The sequence below is a fragment of the Polypterus senegalus genome, chromosome 18, assembly GCF_016835505.1.
Source record: "Polypterus senegalus isolate Bchr_013 chromosome 18, ASM1683550v1, whole genome shotgun sequence".
Classification (NCBI taxonomy): Eukaryota; Metazoa; Chordata; class Cladistia; order Polypteriformes; family Polypteridae; genus Polypterus; species Polypterus senegalus.
This window is the reverse complement of record NC_053171.1, coordinates 10,064,407-10,089,945: the sequence shown is the minus strand read 5'-3', so window position 1 is coordinate 10,089,945 and position 25,539 is coordinate 10,064,407. Positions and strand designations below refer to the sequence as shown.

General features: G+C 41.0%; 1 protein-coding gene across 5 annotated transcripts in view; it reads right to left on the bottom strand.

Moving 5' to 3' along the window:
• LOC120519015 (Fc receptor-like protein 5) overlaps positions 1 to 25,539 on the bottom strand; it is a 179,476-nt gene that overhangs the window by 90,350 nt on the left and 63,587 nt on the right. For 4 of the 5 annotated variants that reach the window (XM_039742091.1, XM_039742093.1, XM_039742092.1 and 1 more), the window contains 3 exons: positions 24,640 to 24,921; positions 22,440 to 22,715; positions 17,755 to 18,024 (listed from right to left, as the gene is read on the bottom strand). The exons of the other annotated variant lie outside the window; for it this stretch is intronic. In XM_039742091.1, the coding sequence (XP_039598025.1) occupies positions 17,755 to 18,024; positions 22,440 to 22,715; positions 24,640 to 24,921 (828 nt within the window). The remainder of the gene's footprint in view (positions 1 to 17,754; positions 18,025 to 22,439; positions 22,716 to 24,639; positions 24,922 to 25,539) is intronic. 5 annotated transcript variants of the gene reach the window in all.

Below are 25,539 nucleotides of genomic sequence, written 5' to 3'. Positions count from 1 at the left end.
GGGACTGCTACAGTATATGTAAACACATATAAACATGGCCAACAAGAAGGGGTCGAAAGAATGAAGACTAAAGCTACATCCAAGCTGCGATCAGCAAGCCCTAGTTCGAGATACGGCCTCTCAGAGACAGACCTGGATCAGATGGGCGAAAGTACAGACTCCTCGGGACCACGGTCCGCTACATCGTCGCCGGCTGAGAGCGAAAAGGGGAGCAAAGGTGCGATCGTGAGTGCAGATGTGGATAGCTCGCCGATTGGAGAGGATTACCTGAAACTGGAAAAGGCGGGAGGTCCGCGGCTTCAGTTACGCAATTACGCGGGACTGGAGCAGCGGGGACACCGGCTTCAGCAGAGTCTGCTGCTTCATCTACGGTACAAGAAGGCACATTTGAGCTATCTGAACTGAAAGTGTTGCTCGCTGAGCTCACGCAAGATATAAAGAAAAGCGAGAAGGCTAATGAGAAAGCAACGGCAAAGGCACATGAGAGACTGAAACAGGAGATGAAACAGGCCAATGAATGGCTGCGACAGGAAATCCAACAGGCAAATGAAAGGCTGCGACAGGAATTCCAACAGGCAAATGAAAGGCTGCGTCAAGAGGTACAACTTGAACTTCGACAGGTGCTGGGTAAAATTGAAGAGCGCATTGAGAAAAACTCGTAAACTGAGCACGCTTGCTGATCGATTGGAGCATCTTAGTGAGACATTCACGAATCGGATCGAAATAGCGAACATCTAGCTGCCAGTGCCGAGGAAAGAGCAGTAAATGTCAGTTTGGAATGTAAAAAACTCGGAGAAAAACTTGGAGACAGACTGGCTGCTTTAGAAGATGGGAATAGAAGGTATAATGTCAGAATTGAAGGCCTGCGGAGAATCGAGAAAGTTTAAACCCGTGAAATTCGCAACTGAACTTTTTCTAAAATAATCGGGGCGACTTTAAAGCAGAATCTGAGATAGCAGCGGCTTACCGCGTACACGGATCAAACACCGTCAGACCCGACCAAGATCTTTTATAGTTCGTTTTGAACGATTATCATTTAAGTTAGAGGTGATGGAACTCCTCAGGAAAAAAAAGGAAGATATTATATATGAAGATTGCCACATTCGTCTTCCCTGACTTCTCTCCAGCAACAGCTATAAACCGCGCGCCCTTCTATAAAATAAAACAGCGGCTACGGCAAGCCAATGTCAAATACGGCCTCCTGTATCCGGCAAAACTGAAAGTGGAATGGCAGGGTCATTTCTATGTTTTCGCTAGCAAGGAGGAGGCAGAAAATGAGTTAAGAAAGCTGATCCCGGGACTATTCTGATACATAATTGTGAGTCATGGCGGTAAATGATAAAGCTAGGATTAATAATCTACTGTCTGATCTATTTGTTTTAAAATACGGGTTTTTTTATCAGCATATATTCTCATATTCTTATTATTACTTACTTATTACTTATCATTACTTAGTATTACTAGGGCTAAATGTTTATGTTTTATTGTGCTTAATTACGTTTTCCTCCTCTTTTTTTTCTTTTTCTTTTCTAATTATTTCATGTGTACCCTAAATGAGACTGTTCAATATCATACCCTTGGTTTGCTGTTATTGCTATTACTGCATTAAGACTTGTTATGCTTGTTTTGGACACATCTTTAACACCATCACCTGGGTTTATTATCTGGGGATATCATCTTAATGCACTAAAATTGATGAAGATTATATATATATATATATATATATATATATATATATATATATATATATATATATATATATATATATATATATATATATATATATATATTAAGTGCAAAATTCTTTTTTTTTTTTTCTTTTCCTCTTTTAAAGACTATATTGGTAACAGATATCTCTATCTTTTAACCTTAAAGCGCCACTGCATGGGGGCTTGATGTGCTTTGGGCGTTCTCTGTCTCTGGGTATGTCAGAGGACTGGGACTGCATGAAGTCGGTTTTAGCCTCACCGTGGGAAGCAAAAAGGGAGGGTGGGGGTTAAGGGGGAAGAGAAAGAGAGCAGGCTTGATCTATATCTAATCTATCATCTCAATCTTTATAATTATAACTATCAACGTAATAATAAGCTGCATGGCAACAACTCTTGGGGAATAGGAAATTAAGACCTAAACTATTTCACTTCCAGTTAAGACTATAATATGACACAAAAACTCAGAATCAGTATCTCCATGATGGGACAGTTAACTTCGTAAGCTGGAATGTTAAAGGCCTGAATCACGAATTAAAGAGAAAGAAAGTACTTTCTCACCTAACAGGTCTAAATGCTAAAATAGTATTTTTACAGGAAACCCACTTACTAAGTAAGGATCAGTTCCGGCTGCAAAAGACTGGACTGGCCAAATGTTCCATTCTAGTTTTACAAAGAAAACTAGAGGGTGGGAATTCTCATACATAGAACAGTACCATTTGTAGCATCAGATGTAGTATTGGATCCTGAAGGGAGATATGTGATGGTCATGGGAGACTTATCTAACTGTAAAATGATTTTGATAAATGTTTATGCACCTAATGTTGATGATAAGGAATTTATACAAAATTTATTTGCATCCATTCCCAATCTGAACACTCATAAACTTATAATGGCTGGGGACTTTAATTGTGTTCTAAATCCACTTTTAGATAAGACTTCCTCCACAGGGGGAACGGCAACTAACACCGCAAAGATAATTACAAAGTTTATAACTGATCACAACTTATCAGATCCCTGGAGGTTTTAAACCCAAATTCAAGAACATATTCTTTCTACTCACCAGTACATCATTGCTACTCAAGGATTGATTACTTCTTTATAGATAATAACTTCTTGCCTAAGATTAAATCTTGTAAATACGATGCTATTGTTATTTCAGACCATGCTCCGATGATCTTGGAGCTGAAATTACTAAGCCCCATACACTCACCCGCAGATGGCGCCTCAATCCGCTTCTATTAGCTGACGAGAATTGTACTGAATTTATATCCAAACAAATTGAATTCTTTCTAGAGACAAATACATCCCCTGAGATCTCTGCAGGAATACTCTGGGAAACTCTTAAGGCCTTCTTAAGAGGACAGATTATCTCATATCTTTCCCACAGAAATAAATCCGAAGTGAAGAAAGTAGCAGAGATAAAAGCGAAATTACTAAAATAGATGAAGAACATGCCAGACTACCAAGCGAGACTCTACATAAGAGGAGGCAGGCTCTACATTCAGAATTAAACCTCTTGACAACTAAAGAAACCGAACAACTAATTTACAAATCCAGACATCATTATTATGAACATGGAGAGAAAGCTAATAAGCTTTTAGCAACAAATTCACAAGCAAGATATGCAACGCAATCTCGGTAATTACTAACACGAACGGAGATAAAATCATCGAACACAAAAATATAATGTACACTTTTAGAGACTACTATAAATCCCTATATACTACTGAGTTTAAAGAAGACAATATACAATCTAATGCATTTCTGGATAAATTACAGATACCACAAATTGACGCTTTTAGTGTGGAGGAACTCGATAAACCTCTGTCATTATCAGAATTACTGGATGCTATAAAGTCACTCCAAGGTGGAAAAGCAGCAGGCCCTGACGGCTACCCTGCAGAGTTTTACAAGAAATTCTCCGCTCAGCTAGCTCCCTCCTATTAGCAACATTTACAGAAGCCAGAGATAACCAATCTCTTCCACAAACCTTTCGCCAAGCATTAATCACTGTTTTTCCAAAACAAAATAAGGACTTATTACAATGTGCATCATACAGACCAATTTCCATCCATCCATCCATTCTCTTCCGCTTATCCGAGGTCGGGTCGCGGGGGCAGCAGCTTAAGCAGAGAGGCCCAGACTTCCCTCTCCCGGCCACTTCTTCCAGCTCTTCGGGAGAATCCCAAAGGCGTTCCCAGGCCAGCCGGAGACATAGTCCCTCCAGCGTGTCCTGGGTCTTCCCCGGGCCTCCTCCCGGTTGGGCGTGCCGGAACACCTCACCAGGGAGGCGTCCAGGAGGCATCCTGATCAGATGCCCGAGCCACCTCATCTGACTCCTCTCGATGTGGAGGAGCAGCGGCTCTACTCTGAGCCCCTCCCGTATGACTGAGCTTCTCACCCTATCTTTAAGGGAAAGCCCAGACACCCTGCGGAGGAAACTCATTTCAGCCGCTTGTATTCGCGATCTCGTTCTTTCGGTCACTACCCATAGCTCATGACCATAGGTGAGGGTAGGAAGGTAGATCGACTGGTAAATTGAGAGCTTTGCCTTACGGCTCAGCTCCTTTTCACCACGACAGACCGATGCAGAGCCCGCATCACTGCGGATGCCACACCGATCCGCCTGTCGATCTCACGCTCCATTCTTCCCTCACTCGTGAACAAGACCCGAGATACTTGAACTCCTCCACTTGGGGCAGGATCTCTCCCCAACCCTGAGAGGCCACTCCACCCTTTTCCGGCTGAGGACCATGCTCTCGGATTTGGAGGTGCTGATTCTCACCCCAGCCGCTTCACACTCAGCTGCGAACCGATCCAGAGAGCTGAAGATCACGGCCTGATGAAGCAAACAGGACAACATCATCTGCAAAAGCAGTGACCCAATCCTGAGTCCACCAAACCGGACCCCTTCAACACCCTGGCTGCGCCTAGAAATTCTGTCCATAAAAGTTATGAACAGAATGGTGACAAAGGGCAGCCCTGGCGGAGTCCAACTCTCACTGGAAGCGGGCTCGACTTACTGCGGCAATGCGGACCAAGCTCTGACACGGTTGTACAGAGACCGAACAGCTCTTATCAGGGGTCCGGTACCCCATACTCCCGAGCACCCCCACAGGATTCCCGAGGGACACGGTCGAATGCCTTTTCCAAGTCCACAAAACACATGTAGACCGGTCGGGCAAACTCCCATGCACCCTCAGGACTCTGCTAAGGGTGAAGAGCTGGTCCACTGTTCGCGACCAGGACGAAAACCACACTGTTCCTCCTGAATCCGAGGTTCGACTATCGACGGACCCTCCTCTCCAGAACCCCCGAATAGACTTTTCCAGGGAGGCTGAGGAGTGTGATCCCTCTATAGTTGGAACACACCCTCCGGTCCCCTTTTAAAGAGGGGACCACCACCCCGTCTGCCAATCCAGAGGCACTGTCCCGATGTCCATGCGATGTTGCAGAGGCGTGTCAACCAAGACAGTCCTACAACATCCAGAGCCTTAAGGAACTCGGTATCTCATCCACCCCGGGGCCCTGCCACCAAGGAGTTTTGACCACCTCGGTGACTTCAGTCCCAGAGATGGGAGAGCCCACCTCAGAGTCCCCAGGCTCTGCTTCCTCGTGGAAGGCATGTTAGTGGGATTGAGGAGGTCTTGAAGTACTCCTCCCACCGACCCTAGCGTCAGTGAGGTCAGCAGCGCACCATCCCCACTATATACGGTGTTGACACTGCACTGCTTCCCCTCCTGAGGCGCCGGACGGTGGACCAGAATCTCCTCGAAGCCGTCCGAAGTCGTTCTCCATGGCCTCTCCAAACTCCTCCCATGCCCGAGTTTTGCCTCAGCAACAACGAAGCGCGTTCCGCTTGGCCTGCGGTACCTATCAGCTGCCTCCAGAGACCCACAGGACAAAAAGTCCTATAGGACTCCTTCTTCAGCTTGACAGCATCCCTCACGCGGTGTCCACCAGCGGGTTGGGGATTGCCGCCACGACAGGCACCGACCACCTTGCGGCCACAGCTCCGGTCAGCCGCCTCAACAATAGAGGCACGGAACATGGCCCATTGGACTCAATGTCCCCACCTCCCTCGGGGCGTGGTTGAAGTTCTGCGGAGGTGGGAGTTGAAGCTACTTCTGACAGGGGACTCTGCCAGCCGTTCCCAGCAGACCCTCACAACACGTTTGGGCCTACCAGGTCTGACCGGCATCTTCCCCCACCATCGAAGCCAACTCACCACCAGGTGGTGATCAGTTGACAGCTCCGCCCCTCTCTTCACCCGAGTGTCCAAGACATATGGCGCAAGTCCGGCGACACGACCACAAAGCCGATCATCGACCTGAGGCCTAGGGTGTCCTGGTGCCAAGTGCACATATGAACACCCTTATGCTTGAACATGGTGTTCGTTATGGACAATCCGTGGCGAGCACAGAAGTCCAATAACAAAACACCGCTCGGGTTCAGATCGGGGGGGCCATTCCTCCCAATCACGCCCTTCCAGGTCTCACTGTCATTGCCCACGTGGGCATTGAAGTCTCCCAGCAAAACGAGGGAATCCCAGAAGGTATGCCCTCTAGCAACCCCTCAGAGACTCCAAAAGGGTGGATACTCCAAACTGCTGTTCGCGCATACGCACAAACAACAGTCAGGACCCTTCCCCCCACCCGAAGGCGGAGGGAGGCCACCCTCTCGTCCACCGGGGTAAACCCCAATGCACAGGCTCCGAGTCGGGGGGCAATAAGTATGCCCACACCTGCTCGGCGCCTCTCACCGGGGGCAACTCCAGAGTGGTAGAGAGTCCAGCCCCTCTCAAGGAGATTGGTTCCAGAGTCCAAGCTGTGCGTCGAGGTGAGTCCGACTATATCTAGCCGGAACCTCTCGACCTCGCACTAGCTCAGGCTCCTTCCCTTCAGAGGTGACATTCCACGTCCCAAGAGCCAGTTTCTGTAGCCGAGGATCAGACCGCCAAGGTCCCGCCCGCCACCACCCAACTCACATTGCACCCAACCTCCTTGGCCCCTCCCATAGGTGGTGAGCCCATGGGAGGAGGACCCACGTTACCTCTTGGGCTGTGCCCGGCCGAGCCCCATGGGTGCAGGCCCGGCCACCAGGCGCTCGCCATCGAGCCCCACCTCCAGGCCTGGCTCCAGAGGGGGGCCCCGGTGACCAGCGTCCGGGCAAGGGAAAGCGTTGTCCCAGTTTTATTTTCATTGGAGGTTTATTGAACCGCTCTTTGTCTCATCCCTCACCCAGGACCAGTTTGCCTTGGGTGGCCCTACCAGGGGCATAAAGCCCCGGACAACATAGCTCCTAGGATCATTGGGACACACAAACCCCTCCACCACGATAAGGTGACGGTTCAAGGAGGAGCAGACCAATTTCACTTCTGAATAACGACGTTAAAATACTCTCTAAAATCATAGCTAGAAGGATGGAGAAAGTGCTCCCCTCAGTAATATCACAAGACCAAACTGGATTTATTAGGGGCCGACACTTATCTTCAAATCTTCAAGCCTGTTTAATGTAATATACTCACCAACTAAATCAAACACCCCAGAAATATTATTATCATTGGATGCAGAAAAGCATTCGACATGATTGAATGGAAATACCTTTTACTATTTTGGAGAAGTTTGGGTTTGGCCGAACATTTGTGCATGGATTAAATTACTGTATACTAACCCAGAAGCTTCAGTTTGCATCAATAACATTTGCTCAGACTACTTTAAACTAGAACGTGGCACTAGACAAGGATGCCCTTTGTCACCGCTGCTGTTTGCAATTGCCATTGAACCACTGGCAATACATTGTCGAAATACTGATCAGATAAAGGGGATTAGCAGAGAAGGACTGGAACAGAAAATCTCATTATATGCAGATGACATGGTACTGTACATATCAAACCCAGAAAATTCTGTGCCTGCAGTCTTAGCAGCACTCACAGAATTTCAAAAGCTCTCTGGTCTCAGAATTAATCTGAATAAAAGTGTACTCTTTCCGGTGAATTCTCAAGCATATAATATTAGATTAGACACCCTACCTTTTATCATTGCAGAACAGTTTAAATACCTAGGGGTAAACATCACAAGTAAACATAAAGCTCTATATCAACAAAATTTCGTCGTCTGCATGGAAAAAATTAAACAAGACTTGCATAGATGGTCAACCCTTCATCTCACACTAGCTGGAAGAATTAACACTGTTAAGATGAATATTCTTCCTAAGCTCCTTTTTATTTCAAAAGATACCAATATACATTAATAAATCGTTCTTTAAGCAATTAGATTCAACAATAACCTCATTTATTTGGAATTCTAAACATCCACGCATCAAAAGAGCGACCCTACAAAGACAAAAGGCAGAAGGCGGCATGGCTCTACCTAACTTCCAGTTTTATTACTGGGCAAATATACAGTCGATAAGAACCTGGACACAAATAGAAGAACATACACAGGCATGGACCGCAATAGAAGTGAAATCCTGCAGTACTTCTTTGTATTCCCTGCTCTGTGCTCCAATAAACACACGTTATCGGCAATACACTAATAACCCAATTGTGCTCCACTCACTTAGAATCTGGAACCAATGTAGAAAGCATTTTAAGACGGAGAAGCTTCTTTCTGTGTCACCCCTGCAAGAGAACCACCTCTTTCAACCTTCACAAACATACGCAGTTTTTAATATCTGGAAAAAATTTGGAATTAACTTGCTTAGAGATCTTTGTATAGACAACGTCTTTGCATCCTATGAACAATTACATTCCAAATTTAACATTCCAACTACACATTTCTTTCACTATCTTCAAATCAGGAACTTTGTTAAACAGAACCTTCCAGATTTTCCTCATCTTGCACCCTCATCCACGCTGGAAAAATATTGCTCAATTTTGAGGAATTAGACTCCATCTCTACAATATATAAAATCATTTTACAATCCCTTCCTTTCAAAGATCCAAGAGGACACTGGGAAAATGACCTCTCAATTAATATATCAGAAAAGGAGTGGAAAGTAGCAATGCAGAGAATTCACTCAAGCTCCATATGCGCAAAGCATACAATTATACAACTCAAAATTATATATCGAGCACATCTGTCTCGACTAAAACTCTCCAAAATGTTTCCAGGGCATGATCCAACCTGCGAATGTTGCAACCAAGCCCCAGCCTCACTGGGTCACATGTTCTGGGCCTGCACCAAATTAGCATTATTCTGGACAAAAATTTTTAATTACCTCTCAGACAGCCTTGGTCTCACAATCCCTCCTAACCCATTAACAGCTGTGTTTGGGGTACTTCCAGAGGGGCTTAAAGTGGAGAAGGACAAACAAATTGTGATTGCATTCACTACACTCTTGGCACGCAGACTTATTCTGATAAACTGGAAGAACCCAAACTCTCCTCTTTAAGTCAGTGGGAAACTGATGTGTTATACTATTTAAAATTGGAAAAAATCAAATACTCAGTTAGAGGATCTGTACAGACTTTTTTCAAAACATGGCAGGATCTAATCAGTAATATTTTAAAATAAGTTTATAAAGCACAGAGAATTTATTAATTTAGGTATTTTTACAAGCCTTAAATTTTACACCGTTTGGCTTGCTCTCTCTCTCAGGGGTGGGGATCGATCTGTTCTTAACATAATTCTTTTTTTTGTAAAAACTTGATTGCTATGTATTGATTGTAATAAAATTAATAAATAAAAAAAAAAGACCCATTTTCTACTAATAGATGGGATAGGCATACAGTTTTCTGATCGTCGTTTAGAAATGGTTCTGAAATGTTAAGTGACTAATAATGATTTGAAATGCAACATGATTTAAGCTTTGAACAGAACTTTTCCTAACAAGAAGTTTTCTCTTTTTTTTGTTATTTTAATTTTCTTTTTTGTGTGAATTGTTTTACCTTGAATTTTAACTAAACCTTTTAAAAACAAAGATATTTTGTATGTGGAATCATTTTGGCACGTCAGGCTTTTGTTGAATCACATTTTTTGAGTTAGAGCTGCTGGACTTGGGTAATTTTAGAAAAACACAGCTACAATAAATAAATGTTGTGGTTATTGTTATGATAAACTTATAAATTATAAACACTAACATCAACCACTGTAGGATAAAGTGGGAATTACCCATTTTACTAGACTTTTTAGTGGCCTGTTAAGAAAGGAGCTTTAGGAGGGATGCAAACATCCAGTTGCACCAAAACCACACTTACATTCCAAAGTAAGTTGTTGAATTCTTCATTCCAGGACCTGACTGGCACTCATCTGATAACAAAAGTGTATATAAAAGCCAGATCAAATGTTATTTACCTATTTACCTTGATTTATTTACCTATCTTCCTACAGCATAAAGTCACAAGTAGACTGCAGAGCTTCCCGTGTACATATAAAGTACAGCAACGGCAAAAGTACGACGTTCATTCTTTCTCTGATGTAGAACCCTCGTCATCATCTGAGTTCACTTCTGCTTTAGCACATCTTTATGTGAAAGCAGCAGTGTCAGATCAAGGGGGGAGTGTGAACGTAACTGGGAGAATAAAACTTAATAAAAAAAACAACGCTAACCATTACAAGTACCATACATTTACACAGGCTGTTACAGACTCAAATCAAATGTATGTTTTTATTCTAAAATAGTTAGAATAAGAGAAGTTCACTTATCAAAATGGAGTTGTGTGGGATCAAACTCGTGAGCCTTTGATTACCAGTCAGCAACTCTTACTGTTACACCACCAAAGTAGTCAGGTTAAAGATACATCAATGTCACACCCTAACGTGGGTTCTTTTTCTGCAGTTATATTCTTGAATAAAATCATGCTTGTTTTGAATGTGTTTATTTGATATTTGGACTTCAGGCTTCACACATTAAATGCTTCATGTCTACATTTTGTCAATTATTACTAAAAAATGAAAAAGTTTCTGTTTTAACGATGTGTAGATTGTTGTAGACATGGAACACACATGAAATGCATGTGTTCAAAATAACGATCTATTATTTCCACTCTAAAACTCCAGCACTTTACTCCCAGATAATCAAGGCATGAGCTGGGAGAACTTTGTGCACATTCTGCGGCAGAGGGGGGATGGAATAGCAGGCTGCTTGTCTTTATCAGCACATTTACAGGACAAAAGACGCTGAAGGAGAGGTGCAAATGGATTTAAGGTGGGCCGGATTTACAAGTTTTTTCGTAGGCTTGGTAATTCTAGTGTTAAATGAAATTAACAATGTATCTGTAAAATGTAATAGACATACTTTAATGCATTCCATCATAAGAAGATATCAAGTATACTTCCTAGTATTCTAACAGCACACAGCTCCAAGAGGATAGCTCTTGGAAATCTAAAATGACTTAGAAGCCAGTCACCATCATGGGGCAAGAAGTCTATACAATCTGTAAATGTGTGCTGTCTTCTAATTCCACCTTTTGCGATATCTTCTAACAATGCTAAAGCAGCTATGGTAGCTGGAATAGTTGATTACAATCAAGTGCCTTAAAATTATAAACGATATGCAATTCATTTCAGTGTTTTTGATAAAGCCCATGTCATAGATGCAAGTATTAAACAGAAAAGGAAACAGTACAGAAACAGCAGCACTGCTTTGACACTGAGTGATGCCCATTTAAGAAAAACAAGCAGAAATGTGTGTACGCATGGTCTGAGGCTGCTCTGAAAATGTGCAAAGCTTTACACCAAGTTTAGTTTTTATACATCTTGTGTGTGAAAATGGGTGTACGCAACATTTTTGTACTTATGCACCATTTATACACAAGCCCCCTGGACATCCAAACAAACTGATGAATATATACAGGCCTTGTGTGCAATAGAATTAAAATCTTGCAGTACTTCTTTATATTCCCTGATGACTAGATGCTATAAACTCATTTTGCTGCCAACCCAGCGGAATTTTATTAAAGATTTTTAAATAAGATACTGTAGTTCCACTGTTATTAGCAATGTTTATAGAAGCTATAGACAACAAAATTCTACTTCAAACTTTTCGCCAACCATTAATTACTATTTTTTCTAAGAAAAATAAGGACTCACTATAATGCGAATCATACAGACCAATATCCCATCTCAATAATGATGTCAAGATACTCTCTGAAGTTTAAACTAGAAGGACTGAGAAAGTGGTTCCTTCTGTAATATCACAAGACCAATTTATTAAAAACAGACATTAGCTTCAAACTTTCGGTGTCTGTATATACTCACCCATAAAATCGAATACAGTGATCCCTCGCTATATCGCACTTCGACTTTCGCGGCTTCACTTCATCGCGGATTTTAAATGTAAGCATATCTAAATATATATCACGGATTTTTCGCTGGTTCGTGGATTTCTGCCGACAATGGGTCTTTTAATTTATGGTACATGCTTCCTCACTTTGTTTGCCCAGTTGATTTCATACAAGGGACGCTATTGGCGGATGGCTTAGAAGCTACCCAATCAGAGCATGTATTACATATTAACTAAAACTCCTCAATGATATAAGATATGCTTCCCACGCGGTGCTTGATTGTTTGCTTTTCTCTCTCTCTCACCCTCTCTGACATTCTCTGCGCCTGACGGAGGGGGTGTGAGCAGAGGGGCTGTTTGCCTAGAGGATATGGACGCCCCTCTACAAAATGCCGCTTTATTGCGGTGTTTCGGCATACTTAAAAGCCCAAAAGCACATATTGATTTTTTGATTGTTTGCTTTTATCTTGCTCTCTCTCTTTGACATTCTCTGCTCCTGACACGCATTCTTTGAAGAGGAAGATATGTTTGCATTCTTTTAAATGTGAGAAAGAACTGTCATCTCTGTCTTGTCATGGAGCACAGTTTAAACTTTTGACTAAAGGGTGTTATTTCATGTCTAGAGGGCTCTAATAATGTTAACAGTGTGTGGGAGTTTATAAGGGCTTAAAATATATAAAAATAACCATACAAACATAAGGCTTCTACTTCGCTGATTTTCATCTATTTTCGTCTATTCTGGAACGCAACCCCCGCGATCAAGGAGGGATTACTGTATTTGTAAACAAAATCCATCCTCCTCTCTTTCCTCAAAAACAGTTCAATTACTCTGTCGTACAGATTTTTGCACTTCAGTTCCATCAAAAAGTCCCTTTTTATCGCCATTGAAGCTAATGCTGAAAGTCAAACCTGCCCTGTCGTATTTCTGGCATAAGTTTTAATTTGCCTTAGGGCTGAAAATGTCTGCTCGACAGAAGCAGTGGACACGGGAATGGTCACCGCCAAACATACCAATGTGTACAGCTGCCCCATGCTCTCATTTAGATTTTTCTGATGAAGGAAGTCAAGGAGATCATTTGGAGATTTTCCTGCAAAATCATCCATGGCATACCATTACAGTCAGTTCTGTTTTTAGCCGAGACAAATCAAAAAGTGCTCCGTGGCTCTGTGTTAAACTGGAGAAGGCTGCATGCGGGAAATTTTTCTTGTATTCCCGCAACATCTGGGGGTCGAGGAGCGTGACAAACATCAGTTTTTCGTTGTCTTGAAATCTGGTCAGTGTCTGACAAATAATATTGTCCAGAACCCTGCCATAGAGTTGGCGGTAGTGCGCACGAGGATCTTGGACATTCAGTGCGTTCAGTGGCATCGTAGAGTTCCTCATATCGGCTTCTGTCACGCTCAATGGTGTCACAGAACTCCTTTACCCTAGCCAGACAAAACTGCACATCCAGATTTTTGTCCTGTATTATTGAAAAGAGCACGTCTGAATACTCAAAAATCCCATTGAATGTGTAAAGCAAAAAACAAAACTCTAAATCATCCATACGTGTTTTAAATCCATCAGCACAGCGCACTGTGTCCCCATCATACTCGTCATGATGCTCCAGAATGTGATGAAACAGTTCCTTTAGAGCATCTCTCTTCTCAAAGACCGTATTGACCACTCTGGATGTGTACTGCCACTGTGTAGGTGCCACATGAGGGAGACACCGCTGGCAGATTTAGTCCAGTAGTTGCATGCGCCGAGGCGATCTAGAAAAAAATGCAGCAAGGCCATTGAGGTGGCCGAAAAAGATCTTGCATTCTTTAAGCTTTGAGGCCCCTTGAGTCAGTACTAAATTGAGCCGATGTGCATAGCAGTGTATGAATACAGCCAAAGGTGCGCTCTCTCTTTAACTTTAGCCTGCACCCTATTTAATCCAGAAGACATGACCGCTGCGGCGTCAAAACACTGTGCCACAACTTTACCCAGACATTCATTTTCCAACAAAAATCTGATGATAAGACCTGCAATGTCATCGGCTCGCTTCCCACTGGTAACATCTTCAAATCTGACAAATCGCTCCTTGACACCTGTGCCCGTTACGTAATGCAGGACCAGTGCTAGCTGCGCTGCGTTACTCGCATCTGTCGTCTCATCCACCATAATAGAGACGAACAGTGATTTTTTAACATCACTTCTTATCTCTTCTCCCATCACTTCAGCAATAGCAGTGATCAGGTCGTTTTGTATTTTACCCAATGTCCCACTAAACACTTTATTGGTGGACAGGTGGTAATGTAAATCTTTGTTGCTCTCAGCAATGACAGAAAGAAGCTCCACATAGTTCCCTCTGTTATTGGATCCCATGCTTTCATCGTGTCTCCGAAATGAAAGTTCCTGTTTGCCCAAAAAAATGACACAGTCTATCAGTTTTTTTAAGATTTCTCTGTTTTTCTTCAACTTTTCGTTGTGGAGATCCGTTTACCTGCGCACTTGCTCGTTCAGCTGTAGATTCACTCTGGTTTCCCCAAATGTTTTGGAAAGCACCGTTGCTTTTAAGTGTCCGGCAGTGCTTTGATGTCTCGTTGATGCCTTGGTTAGGCAAGTCAAATTTACAAACCCAGTGTGGCTCCAAACACCATGTTGATCAGTGGCAAATAACAAGCACTCCCAGCAATACAATTTTCAGTGTTCATCGGACCCTGTGAGCCAGGGGTACCGCTCGTAGTTGGTAACCTGAAAGTGGCGGACAAATCCTCTTCCTGGTTGTGGCAGGCTAGCTAGCTTCGGAGTTGTCCGACCTTTCTTAACAATGTCCAGCTTTTCTTGAAAAGTCCATCTTGAAAATGGCCTTGAAAGTAAATCTGCCACCAAATCTACTTCTTCTCCTCCTTCAGCCATTGTGGGGTGACAAAATAGCTATTACACCATCCTATCCAATCAATGGGTCTGAATACAGTGACGTTGCCGTACACCTGCTAGAGGGCCATACTGACACCAACTCAAAATCTGATTGGTTGAAGCAACAGTTTAATCGACATTTATTTTGTGTTAGAGGGCCTGCAGAACAGATTGTGAAGGCCTCCGGGCAGACTTCTTTGACTTTGACTCTGCCTGGCAACAAATGATGGCTGAAATGTGATTGGTTACATGCTTTAATTCGAAAATACACGTCTGAAAGGAGCACAACCGTCGGAAAAGCTATGAAAGGAAGCGAACAGACTATTTGGAATTATTTAATAAGTATTCATGGACAAAATATAATTAACATCAGTTTGTGATTCAGATATTTTTTTAGGCCAGCAGAGAAGGTCCTGCAGGCCCTGACAGCCCACCACTGGCACAGTTGTAACACACATAACATAAATTTCATCAATGAAAAGCAAACCAAACTGAAGGTCTGAGGTTTAAAAAATACAGCTTAGCTGCCTTAGCTACCAAGAGTGACTTGCACTAATCTTCTTTAGTGGAGTCAAGACTGGCTGATATAAGCCCAGTGTATAACTTTAAGAGAGGCTTGCTATTTAAACTTACTTCATGGAATACTTCTCATGTGTCGCTGGACGTGTGTTAAAAGAGCTGTGCAGAGCAGCTGGCTGGGGTCTTTACAAAGATCTATGACCTGTCACTGTCCCAGGCCTCAGTTCCTCCCTGTCTGAAATCCTCCATGTTACTTCCTTTACCAAAAAAAAAATGGCCATAACTTGCCTGACTGACTATCGGCCAGTAGCGCTCACCCCGGTGTTGATGAAGTGTTTTGAGAGACTGGTCCGGAGTCATATCATGTCCTTCATCCCTCCCACCTTTGATACACACCAATTTACTTACAGGGCTAACAGGTCTACTGAAGATGCTGTTGCTGCTTCTCTCCATACTACCCTGTCCCATCTGGAGCACCAGGGAAGCTATGCACGTCTCTTCTTTATTGATTTTAGCTCTGCTTTTAACACCATCCTCCCTCACAGATTGGTGTACAAGCTGTTAGCCTTGGGACGCCCATATTACACCTGTACAGGTATATGGATTAAAGACATCCTGACAGACAACACACAAAGGGTTAGGGTGGGCCCTCACATCTCCTCTGCCATCAGCATCAGCACCGGCTCTCCTCAGGGCTGTGTGCTGAGCCCCCTGCTCTTCACGCTGTACACACATGACTGCGCCCCCGCCCACCACAGCAACACCATCGTCAAATTTGCAAATGACACTACTGTGGTTGGGCATATCTCTGGGGAGGGAACTTAGACTGAAAGTAAGTTAAAATGTGAATTGTGTGAGCTAAAACTAATTAACCTGCCAGCAATTAGGACACCTGAGTAACCAGTGGCATTTATTAAAACTGAACCCTGTTCTTCTGGAACAATACAAACATACAGTGTTAATTTCCTAATATACGCACAAGATGTAACAACACTACTGAAATTCAAAAACACTTACACATTGGACTGAAATCAAAAATCACAAAATTCTATTTTTGAAGATCATAAATATATTTGCCACATTTCACGTTTGGCTGTTATTGAAATTCATCCAAAAACTAATCATCTCTTAAGGCCAATAAATTTATCCACCAAATTTAATAAAAAATATATCCTTCATTCTAGAGATACAAGTTCCTCAAACAACTCAGCACAGAACAGAAAAAAACAGACTGACAAGTTTTCAATCATGGTATCAAAAACTCTTTTGTAAACCAAAAGTATTTTTTTTTTCATGAAAACAATATTTACACCATATATCAAATATAGAGCAAGCAAATTTTTTAGGCCATTTTTATTTAATCCAGTTCAATGTTGCAGAAAGATAGACAAGTGTAATAAGTATAATTAAAATGGATGAGAAATTATGTAAAACCGTAAAAATAAAAATAGTAAAAGACAAAAATGTTAAACAAAAACTGAAATAAAGAAATAAGTTGAATGTACACAGTAATTAACAGCTACCAAAGAGCTCAGTAGAATCGGTGTCAGTGAAGCAAGGACAAAAAGTAAGTCTTATAATAAAATAATGAAAAGTGTTTTCCATTTAAAATTTAAAAAAGAAAATGTTTGTTTTCGGGTGTCATTTGATCAGAAACAACCAAGAAATCTTGGGAAGAAAATTAAGTAAAACATTTTGAGAACAGGAGTCATAAAGCTCCACTGATTAAGATGTCATCATTAAGTAGATGCCCTGTCATGGACTAGAGCAGAGGTGGGCAAAGTCATTCCTGGAGGGCCGCAGTGGCTGCAGGTTTTTGTTCCAACCCAGTTGCTTAATAGAAACACTTATTGCTCAAGTAACACTTCTGCTTCATTTTAGTTGTCTCGTCATTAAGATTTTGAACTCTTAATGCTTATTTTAGTCTTAAACAGCTGTTTTCTTGGTTTTTATTAGCAATAAGATGCAAATGACAAAATAAACCAGCATTTCTCCTTTTAAGTTGTTACCATTTACACCTGTGCATATTTATCATTCATTATTTGGTTTAATTAAATATTTGGAAAAAAGTGAAAGATTGAGTCCATTTTAGACTTCAAATCATTTGGATGATATCCTTAGAAAGGAAAAAAAAATCTAGGATATGATAATAGACTGAAATGGCAGAGTTAAAGAACTAACAAGCCATGCAATTTAATTATTGGCAAGGATTGTTTTCTAATTAAGCAACTGGGTTGGAGCAAAAACCTGCAGCCACTGCAGCCCTCCAGGACTGACTTTGCCCACCCCTGGACTAGAGGGTATGGACTGAGGACTGTAATGTCCAGCAGTTATATGTGTATTTGTGATTTTTATTATTAAAGGCAGAAAACATACATAAAAGATCTAAAACAGTACAGATAAATCTCTTACCTGACACTTGTAACTTAACACGATTACTTTGAACTGAGTAAAGCTTTCCATTCACAGCTTTACACCAGTACTCCCCTCTGTGAGAAAGGATCACAGAGCTGATGGTGAAGGTGCTCTCTGCATTTTTTTTATATTGGTTTTTATTTGTATACAGCTCATATGTCCACCCAACAGGATTTCCAGTGACCTGACATTGCAGGCTCACCTGATCTCCTTCAAATATTTTCCCATCTTTGCGTTCTGCCTTCATCTGAAGTTTGGCTGTCCTTCCTGAAAATGAAAATATGACAAGATGACAACACTTGGGTCAACTACAGTAGATTATATAAAGACATCTTGTTGTCTAATCCTCCAACTCCTCTTACTATATATAAGCCAAAATTAAAGCACCTGACCTTCTGAGTATAAACATGCCACAATGAACTGAAGGAGGACAACATATATATGGATATGAAATCAAAGATGTCTGCAGATTATCCTGCAGATGGTACTATATGTTATATACCATGGTGAAGTGAAGTGAGATTTACTAGTTAAAGCTAGCTCACCATCCTGTGTACCAGACACAACCAGGAAGCAGTGAGCCAGATCAACATTCCATGCTGTAGGAAAAAATGAGCATTGCCTATTCTTTTTGTGTCACATAAGGCCTGTTAAGTAAGCAGATTTACCAAGGATGCAGGAATTCAGCTTCATGTCCCCCCTGTCACCTGCATTCCTTATCGAAAGGCCGAACTGCAGCTCATATCAAACTTAGTTCAGCCATGTGTGTCATCTGATAGCAAAGGTGTAAATCAGCTGACACTTTTACAGATACCCATTCAGACAAAATCTGGCCAAATGGACATTCATCTTAGACTTGTGATTGCAAACTGAACCTGCATGCATACGATGAACAAAATAATATTCCTATTAGCAAAAAATCATTCTGTAACTGGAAGTGAGCATAATCTAATCACCGGATGTTACACCTTCGTTCAAAAACTAGCTGCATTCCTCTCTTCTCTCTTGCTAAAACCTAAAATCTTTTGAGCCGCCACATCTTTGAGTAGCTATATGTTGTCAATCCACTTCTCTGTGGGAACCAAACAAAAAAGTGCAATCTTTTTTGGAGCTGGACTCCCTGAACAAAAATATCGCCTTCACGAAGATTCCAGTAACACGTATTCCACTTGCAATGCTCATTGAGTGTAGAAAGATAATCATGTCTCTATCAGGTCCAAAACTTGCACTCTACTCCACTAACTTCCATGTAGATCATTGTCACTGATTGAGGTGCAACATCAGTCTTCTGAGTCAGAAGTGTAGTAATAATGATAATAATAATAACACATTTTATTTATATAGCACCTTTCCCATGCTCAAAGCACTTAGTAAATTTGAAGACATGATGATTCCACAGATAGAGGGACAAGAGGCCTGGCATTTATGATTGCAGTAACTTCAGCCTTTACGGTACATACAGTACGTAGGACATCATGAGACACAAGTTCTCTTGTTTTAGCATAAATTCCAGAATTCTAAAAACCACTCCCACTGTTCTCTCACAGGATCTTCCTAAACTTATCTACATTGCTGATTGGAACGATGAGGGTTAAATTTCCGTACTCATGTTTGCCACCTGAGGCCTTGCTGCCTAACCACATGCAATATCCTCAAGCACAATAAGCAATTCATAGTGGATTCTAAGATGGTGAGCTGCCCAGGGCCTGCTGCAGTAAAGCATCCCCAAAGCACAACATTTCCATGATTTATAGTTGTTATATGGTTTTTCTGGTCAAATACTGTATTTGTCTGTTGCTAAACATACCTTTTGGTACTGTGGGCAAATAACACCAGGTTTGTGTAGTCTGTTCGGCTCACATTGTTTCTTAAGCCCTAGTCTTTGTCTATGTGCTCATGGGCAAACATTACTCTTGTTCTGATGTTCTCTCTTGTCGAAAAAAAGATTTCCTCCTGGTATACCTCTCATGTAGATCTTATTTGTGCAGTCTCTTTCTAATGGAGACTGGTGCACTTTGTTATCAACCATGGCACCAGCTACCTAGACATCCCTTAAAGAAATTCTGGGGCTTTTATAGAGTTTTTTCAGAATTTTACATTCTCCTCTCAAACTGAACTTGCTAGTGTGGCCTGGCCTGGACAGCTTGGTAGTTTGAAATATTCTGCAGTTGTAGATGATCATACAGACAGTTGAATTTTTGATTTTCAATTGTTTAGAGACCTTTTAAAATCCCTTCCCAGACTCATAGGCATCTATAATCTTCTTTCTAAAGACCTAAGAGCGCTCTTTTGATTTTGGCACAGTTGTAACACACATAACACACATTTTATCAATGAAAAGCAAACCAAACTGAATGTCTGACGTTTAAATAAGACAGGTTGATGTTGTTCACCTGATTCTAATTTTATGTATGCTTAGCTGCTGTGGTATATGGCTGGCCATTCATCCCGGCCAATACCCCTAGGTTGCCAGATGGAGCCCTCCCTGCAGCATGGAGGTGCCCTGATTGCCAGCAGGGAATCCTGGACAATGGAGTTTTTATCCACAGCCCTGCTGGATACCATGGGGGCCGCCAGAGGACGCTGCAGAGAGGAATAAGGATTACTTTCCCTATAGCCCGGAAGTACGCCCCAGTCACGTGGATAGAAGAAATGACGTACTTCCGGGTTGAAGAAAAGGAGTTTTTATCTGACCTGGAAGTGTTACCAGTCACATGGACAGAGAGAGAGAAACACGTCCGGGTCAAGGACTATAAAAGACTGTGGGAGATCCCAGGCAGGCGAGCTGAGTTGGGAGGAAGGGAACAATGTGTCTGGGAAAGGAGGATTGATTATTGTTCTATTGTGTATTGTTTGATTTATATGAGTATAGTGGAGTGGAGGGTGCTTGGTGCACATTTTTTTGTCTGAAAATAAATAATTGGACTTTTATCTGGTGTCTGGCATCTGGTCTGAGGGTTCAAAGGGGACGACAGTGCCCCCTATCTGCTACACTGCCTCAGCTACCAAGAGTGACTTGCACTAATCTTCTTTAGTGGAGTCAAGACTGGCCGATATAAGCCCAATGTATAACTTTAAGAGAGGCTTGCAAGTTAAACTCATTTCATGGAATACTTCTCAATTCTTGTGATAACTGCATGACATTCTTAACTCTTTGCCATAGACGGTGAATTCTACATGCATGTGCTGCTGATTTCCAGATAAACAGTGGTTAATGGCAAATTTTGTAAAACTTTAGAAAGCATATTGTCAAACAGGCAACCATAGATGCATGGAATAAGTGATCAAATAGTAAAGCTAATAGTGTGAATTTCAGGACCTACAGACCTCAGGTTCATGATATTTACAAATGTTACATAAATACAGATTAATTAGCTTAGCTGGACTGAAATTTTGTTTTATGCCAAACATTTGCAATGTATTTTTGTACACAAAAACAAATCTGTCATTTAAATGAAAAAATCTTATATGCCTACCACATGACCTTTTTGTAATTTAAATTGTAAGGGTATCGAAATATAACATATGAAGAATAAATGTTCAAACTCACAAAACTGCACTATGAAATAAACAATATATAAAATAGGAACTTAGACTGAAAGTAAGTTAAAATGTGAATTGTGTGAGCTAAAACTAATTAATATACCAGCAGTTAGGACACCTGAGTAACCAGTGGCATTTATTAAAACTGAACCCTGTTCTTCTGGAACAAAACAAACATACAGTGTTAATTTCCTAATATACGCACAAGATGCAACAACACTACTGAAAGTCAAAAACTCAACACTTACACATTGGACTGAAATCAGAAATCACAAAATTCTAATTTTGAAGATCATAAATGTATTTGCCACATTTCACGTTTGGCTGTTATTGAAATTCATACAAAAAATAATCATCACTTAAGGCCAATAAATTTAATCCACCAAATTTAATAAAAAATCTATCCTTCATTCTAGCGATACAAATTCCACAAACTATTCAGCACAGAACAGAAAAACACAGACTGACAAGTTTTCAATCATGGTATCAAAAACTCTTTTGTACACCAAAATTCCATTTTTTTCATGAAAACAATATTTATACCGTATATGAAATATAGGGCAAGCAAATTTGTTCATCCATTTTTATTTAATCCAGTTCAATGTTGCAGTTAGATAGACAAGTGTAATAAATATAATTAAAATGGATGAAAAATTATGTAATACCATAAAAATAAAAATAGTAAAAGACAAAAATGTTAAACAAAAACTGAAGTAACAGCTACCAAAGAGCTCAGTAGAATCAGTGTCAGTGAAGCAAGGACAAAAAGTAAGTCTTATAATAAAATAATAAAAATGGTATCCCATTTAAAATTTAGAAAAGAAAAGGTTGGTTTTTAGGTGTCATTTGAATAGAAACACTCAAGAAATCTTGGGAACAGAATCAAGTAAAACATTTTGAGAACAGGAGTCACAATGCTGCAGTAGGTAAGATGTCATCATTATTAGTTACCATATCATGGACTAGAGGGCATTCAGGAGGTGACCATGTGGTAGTTCTCATTAAGAGCTTCATGTTTGTTAGTCATATTTTAAAATGACTAAATAATGTGCTGCAGTTTTATGTGTATGTGTGATTTTTATTATTAAATGATGAAAGCATACATAAAAGTTCTGATACACTACAGATAAATCTCTTACCTGACACTTGTAATGTAACACGATTACTTTCAAGTGAGTAAAGGTTTCCTTTTACAGCTCGACACCAGTACTCCCCTTTGTATGAAAGGGACGCAGAGCTGATGGTGAAGGTGCTCTCTTCTTTTGTTTCATATATTTTTATATATTTTGACTTGTACAGCTCATATGTCCACCCAACTGGATTTCCAGTGACCTGACATTGCAGGCTGACCTGATCTCCTTCAAATATTTGCCCATCTGTGTGTTCTGCCTTCATTTCAAGTTTGGCTGTCCTTCCTGAAAATGAAAATATGACAAGATGACAACACACGGGTCAACTACAGTCGATTAGAAAAAGACATCTTGTTGTCTAATCCTCCAACTCCTCTTACTATATATAAGCCAAAATTAAAGCACCTGACCTTCTGAGTATAAACATGCCACTATGAACTGAAGAAGGGCAACACATAAATGAATTTGAACTCAGAGATGTCTGCTGATTAAACAGCAGATGGTATTGTATTTTATATACCACAGAGAAGTGGAGTGAGATTTACTAGTTCAAGCTAGCTCACCATCCTGTGTACCAGACACAACCAGGAAGCAGTGAGCCAGATCAACATTCCATTCTGTAGGAAAAAGTGAGCATTGCCTATTCTTTTTGTGTCACATAAGGCCTGTTAAGTAAGCAGATTTACCAAGGATGCAGGAATTCAGCTTCATGTCCTCTCTGTCACCTGTATTCCTTATTGAAAGACTGAACTGCAGCTCATATCAAACTTTGTTCAGCCCTGTGTGTCATCTGATAGCAAAGGTGTAAATAAGCTGACACTTTTACAGAGGCCCCTTCAGACAAAAGGCGGCCAAATGGACATTCATCTTAGACTTGTGATCGCAAACTGAACCTGCCTGCATACAATGGACAAATTAATGTTTCTATTAGCAAATAATCATTCTGTAACTGGAAGTGACCATAATCTAATCACCGGAGTTTATACCTTCGTCAAAAACTAACTGCATTCCTCTCTTCCATCTCACTGAAATCTAAAAGCTGTTGAGCCGCTACATCTTTGAGGAGCTGAAAGCTGACAATCCTCTTCTCTTTGGAAATCAAAAAAAAGTGCAATCTCTTTTTCGAACTGGACTCCCTGAACAAGCTCTAAGTTCCACTCTGCCAGGCAAGCTCTGTGCCAGTGACAAAGCCCGGTCAGAGAAGACTGAGAAAGCAGCATTACTTTCTGAAGGGAACATTAGAGCCTAAAATCTTATGCAAGAAAGAGTAATGCTTTTAACTTTTGAGGTTCCAGAGGGTACAGCAATGAGCCTAACAGACAGCTGAGGAAGGAAGTATCACTCCAAGGGTAAAGGACCATGTAGCAAAGAGAAAAAGTGCACTCCAATGCAAGAAGAGTCCTCCACTTGAACCTAGAGCACCAACAGCAACACCTTCACACAACATCAGACACCATCCTTAAAGGCTTAGCATTGTGAAATTGATTATTTGTGCCAAGTTGAATTAGAAATCTAAATAGCTAGTAAACAGCCAGCTTCTGTGTTATATGTTTGTCTGTCTTATATGTCTTGAATTCTGTCTTCTCTGTCAACATATCATACTCAATGGGTATTTGTTGCAGTGTGAGTTATTTTATTTTCAATTTTGCAACTCAAATATATAGCATCAATACCTTTTGTGATTAGTGCGTAATGTGTGAAAGTAGAAACAACTTGAAATTAAATCTTTCTATTTTTTCTAGGAATATCTTGATTTTATTTGAACTTCACAAATTCCTAAAGTTAATACAGTACACTATGAAAAAGACAAACCAACAATTAATGGTAAATGGCATCCAGACAACCAGAATGTCATAAACCGACAGACAGATGATAGAGAAAGTGAAACTAAGCTTCTCATCAACAACAGTTTTCTAATCATTCAGAGATGAATCAAATTCTGCTCTTTAGAGAGATGAGACAAAGAGTGTAGAAGAAAGTAAAGAGGTAATTGGGACGCTTGTCACTTTGCATTTGTGCTATTTAGAAATCTGCAACCAAACTTAGTATAAATTAATGAAAAGGAGCCATCAGGTTTGAAGTGAGTAGAACTCCCTCTTCTAAAGCCAAAGAGTGGCCAGGTTAAAATGGATCCCATCTACTATGCTATCCATACTGGACAATGTGTAACTACTGTTCAAAACTGACCTTCTTGTAGCAACACACTCACCTTCAACAGTCACTGTTACAGCACTGCTCTTCTTTGAGGAATGTGGAGAATCAGCTTTGTAGGCACTGCACAGGTACTCTCCACTGTCAGACTCAGTTACAGCCTCAAATGTATATGTATTTTCACTAGATGTTTCAAAGTGCTTATCTGTGGCTTTCTTATCCCTTTTGTACCATTGATATTCCCAGCCTGTAAAGCTGCCATCAATTTTGCAGTCCAAGTTCAATTTGTCTCCGATGTACATATGTGTATTGCTTGGTGTCAGTGTCGCCACTGGGCTTTCTGCAGAAGAGAAGAAATCAGAATTATAGTCTGACATGAAGCTTACAGACATAAGCAAAGCTTTTGCTGTTATTTAGAAACCGTACTGTAGTTTCGTAGTACATTAGTATTGTAGTTTTCAAATATTCTATCTAGCTTTATTTTTTATTGCACATGCAGTATTGAAAAATATTTCAAAAAGTAAATTAGCAGAATTATGTCCATCCATCCATTTTCCAACCCGCTGAATCCGAACACAGGGTCACGGGGGTCTGCTGGAGCCAATCCCAGCCAACACAGGGAACAAAGCAGGAACCAATCCTGGGCAGGGTGCCAACCCACCGCAGAGAATTATGTCATATTAACAAAAAAAAACCAGTAGGACTCACTGTGAAAAAATGAGAAGAAAAAACAAGAAGAAGAAGGATGGGGTGTCCAGTTTATTATCTCCTCTATATTTATTCTCCACCTTGTTTGTTTATTAAAGTCATATCCCCATTTTGGACAACATAGTGGTATACCAACAAGTGCTGCTGTCTCCATGATACTGTTTCATATCCTAGCCCAGTCATTGTCTTTGTGGAAGTTACATGTTCTCCCATGTCTATGGGGTATCTCTCCAACTGTTCCAGTTTTCTT